The sequence below is a fragment of the Microtus ochrogaster genome, linkage group LG9, assembly GCF_000317375.1.
Source record: "Microtus ochrogaster isolate Prairie Vole_2 linkage group LG9, MicOch1.0, whole genome shotgun sequence".
NCBI classification, from domain to species: Eukaryota; Metazoa; Chordata; class Mammalia; order Rodentia; family Cricetidae; genus Microtus; species Microtus ochrogaster.
In genome coordinates, this window is record NC_022034.1 from 16779779 (window position 1) to 16783455 (window position 3677).

Consider the following 3677-nt stretch of genomic DNA (forward strand, 5'->3'; position numbering starts at 1 on the left):
CTGAAGACATTGGCTAGAATGCTCCAGATGAAATCAGAACAAGCCAGGCTTCTGAGGGCCACTGAGAGGGTCTTCTGAATGTGGCATGCCTGCTCCTTTGCACACACACACACAGTGCTGAGGAATTTCCTGAGGTCCAAACATGTAAGGCAGGGTGTGAAGCATCTGGCTATAGGGAGGTTACACAAAACCTCTTCTATGTCCTCTAAAAGCGTTCCACAAGATTTCAGTGCCTGCATTTGCTTATTTAATGATATGTGTGCCAAATTGTAGCACTATTTTAATAACCCCAGGTTAATAAGAAAAGAATAATACAAATGCATACATAAGTCAGATATACATTCATGCAAACTTAAGGTCAAACTATATCATGCGTATAGGGGTTTCGCCCTAGTAAAATGAAGCACGTGGTAGAACACACTCCCTCATGCAGGGAGAACCCAAAATCAGAGCACACTCAAAAAGTTGCAGGCGGCACCGCACATTCTTATTAAAGGTGATTTTAGTTGAATAGCAGCACCAGTTACACTGAATTAATATCATTAATTTCTTAGTTTGCGTCTTTATCCTTTGATTTCTAAATTGGTTTTGGTTTCATAGTGGTAAAAATGTAATGCAATTGACCAATTTATGTAGTCTTAAGTAAGCGATATCATAAAATCATTCTAAATTTAACACAAGAAGGAACATCTACACAAAAAAATCGTTCTCTTTCAAAATTATTTCCATAAGGAAGATTTACACAAAAATCATTCTCTTTCAAAATTATTTCCATAATTCTTATGTTTTCATGCCAAGATAATTTTCAGCGGTTTAAAATTTAACAGTTGGTCTGGAAAGGGTTTTGCTTTTTCTTGATCTAGAGTTAAAAAAAAAAACTAATGCATGGATCTTTCAAGGAGATATTCAGATAACCTGGAGTCAAGGTCTTCAGCCTTAGTATACAAGGGATATGGGGGTACACATGGGAACTGGGGCACAATGTGCATAGCAGCTTCATTTGTAATAGCCCCAAAGTGGAAAGATCTCGGGTGTCCAGTTAACCCTAACGGGATGAACAGAAGGTGGTACATCCGTGCAATGGATTACTAGTCAAGCATCAAAAGGAATTACAATGGCTAATAGAATTTGACGGGGCCATGACGTCCAGATATTTGGTAAGATGGTGTTCTAGATATTTCCTGGTCAATGTTTGAAGGTGAGATTAAAAATAGGTAGACACTTTTTGTTTCTGCTTCACTTTGCTTTGCCTACACAGACTCCCACTATACAGCCAATGATGTCCTCAAATGCATAATCCTCCTGCCTCAGCCTCTGAGATGCCACGATTATTTTTTTCTTTTTTCAAGACAGGGTTTCCTCTGTGTAACAGTCCTGGCTGTCCTAGAACTCTCTCTGTAGACCAGGCTGGCCTTGAACTCACAGAGATCCTCATGCCTCTTCTTCCCGAGTGCCGGGATTAAAGGCGTGTGCCACCACTGCCCAGCAATATGCTACAATTAAAATTGAGACTCAAAATATTTCAAGACAGATTGTTCTAGTTAATATGGGTAGATGTCTTCCAATCAAATGAAGTCCTACGCATAAATAAATAAACAAAATAAACCTCCTCTGAACAAAAGGAGAAATTGCTCAGCAAAATTCCAGAACTGAACTTTGTCAGATATGACCTGCAACAGTACCTGTCCATCGCCCCTGTCTGTGAGCCTTTTCTACAATATATTATTGTACCAGCTAGTTTTATGTCAACTTGAGACAAGCTGAAGTCATCAGAAAGGATGAAACCTCAATTAAGAAAATACTTTCATAATCAGACTGTAGGCAAGCCTGTGGCACATTTTCTTAATTAGTGATTGGTGGAGAAGGGCCCAGCTCACTGTGGGTGGGACCATCCCTGGGCTGGTGGCCCTGGGTGCCATAAGGAAACAGACTGAGCAAGCCATGAGGAGCAAGCCAATAAGCAGCACCCCTCCCTGGCCTCTGCATCAGCTCCTGCCTCCAGGTTTCTGCCCTGACTTCCTTTAATGATGGGCTGTGATGGAAATGTAAGCCAAAGAAATCCTTCCCTCCCCAGCTTGCTTTTGGTCATGGTGTCTCATCACAACAATAGCAACCCTAAGACGATATACTCTGACCCTCAGTAAATAGAGCCTCTATTTCCTCATCTCCTCCAAAACAAATTCTTATCTAACTAAGATTTCTGTAGCTGGCCTACTGGAAAGTCAGGCACTCTACTTAGACACTGGTGTCTCTCAATCTTTCAGACTATTGACATAGCAGACCCCAAAGAAATGGGAATTTCCCCAGGAATCTCATGCATGCATTTATCAGACCACTTACAGGAGGAGGCTACACACAGAACCCATCTCACCAGCCCCACCTTTTTGCCCTCTTTTATTTGAGGTCTTCCATAACCCAAGCTGGCCTTCAATTCTGTATATAACCGAGAGAGACTTTGGAGTTCTGGTCTACCTGCTTTACCTTTCAAGTGCTGGTATTGCAGCCATGCACCGCCATGCCTGATTCAAGGATGCCATTCCTTAGCGTATACTTTGAGGTGCACTGACGGAAAGGGACAGAGAAAGGAAACACACACTTGCCTTGAGTTCATTGGTGTCGGCCAATTTGGCTTTGAGCTCGGTGTTGCATTCCTGACACGTGCTCAGCTCCCTCTGCAGCCTCTCCACCTTCTTCTCCAGCTTCCTGAGGGAGAGCTGGGCCTCATCCCTCTCCTCAGCCAAGGCTGTGCGCGCCTGCTTCTCCTGCTGCAGCTGGGCAATTTTCTGCCGAAGGAGGTTCATATGCACTTCTTTGCTCTCCAGTCTTTCTTTCTGAGTCTTTAGCTGGTTTGATACAAACGGATTTTTTTTTGACAAAATAATTGAACACTCAGTAAATATAAATGAATTACTCAGATAATGTCGATTTTTATCTGCACGTCAATGAGACTCATTTGCAAAGCATCAAAAAAAGGTCACTGGGTTCCTTTCCCTGATTGAATTTTTTTATTCATATTTTTTCCAAGAATTAATTCTGTAGCTACAAAGTACGGGACAAAGGAGCCCCAGAAAATGTGACAAAAGTCAGCTCTCCACAGCTGCTTCGTCCAATATTCTGTGCCTCATAATAAAAATGTAAAATTACTTCTAAGACTAATAAAATAGGCTTATCAAGGGCAGAATAAGAAGGATGTAATAAGACAGACAAAATCCTCTCCAACGCTCAGTGGCCACGATTGCTGCACCAGTGTTTACTGGAACAAGAGGTCCGGCATCATACTGAAAACCTCCCTAGATGATCTGAGCCCCCTCAGCACCAGGCTGAGTAGCTCCTACAAGGAGGGTTGATACATTCTTACAGAAGATGTAACCAGGAGACTTTTAACGAAATTGTTTACAAACTTCCAAATCTCAGAAACAGACTTCATGAAGATTTCGTTTCTTTGAACTCTTTGTGTTAGGCTGTGAGCTCCTCCACCCAGGCCAGGAGGAAGCTCTTGAACATCGCTGCCTGTTGGCAATCAGACTGATGAAGGGAATTAAAGTGGGTTGTAGAAAATGACTACCAGAGGAGAGAGTCTCCTGGGCTCTGCCTGTCACTTCACTGGGCAGATAGCAAATCCAGCAGTTCTGTCACTGATCATAAACACTGGGAGGAGGATTCAAGAACTGTTGAAT

General features: G+C 42.4%; 1 protein-coding gene across 2 annotated transcripts in view; it reads right to left on the reverse strand.

The window, feature by feature from the left end:
* The window catches only part of Ccdc170 (coiled-coil domain containing 170), a 78798-nt gene that overhangs the window by 8114 nt on the left and 67007 nt on the right, over positions 1–3677 (reverse strand). For both annotated transcript variants that reach the window (XM_026787324.1, XM_005363433.3), the window contains one exon: positions 2601–2843. In XM_026787324.1, coding sequence (XP_026643125.1) covers positions 2601–2843 — 243 coding nt within the window. The remainder of the gene's footprint in view (positions 1–2600; positions 2844–3677) is intronic.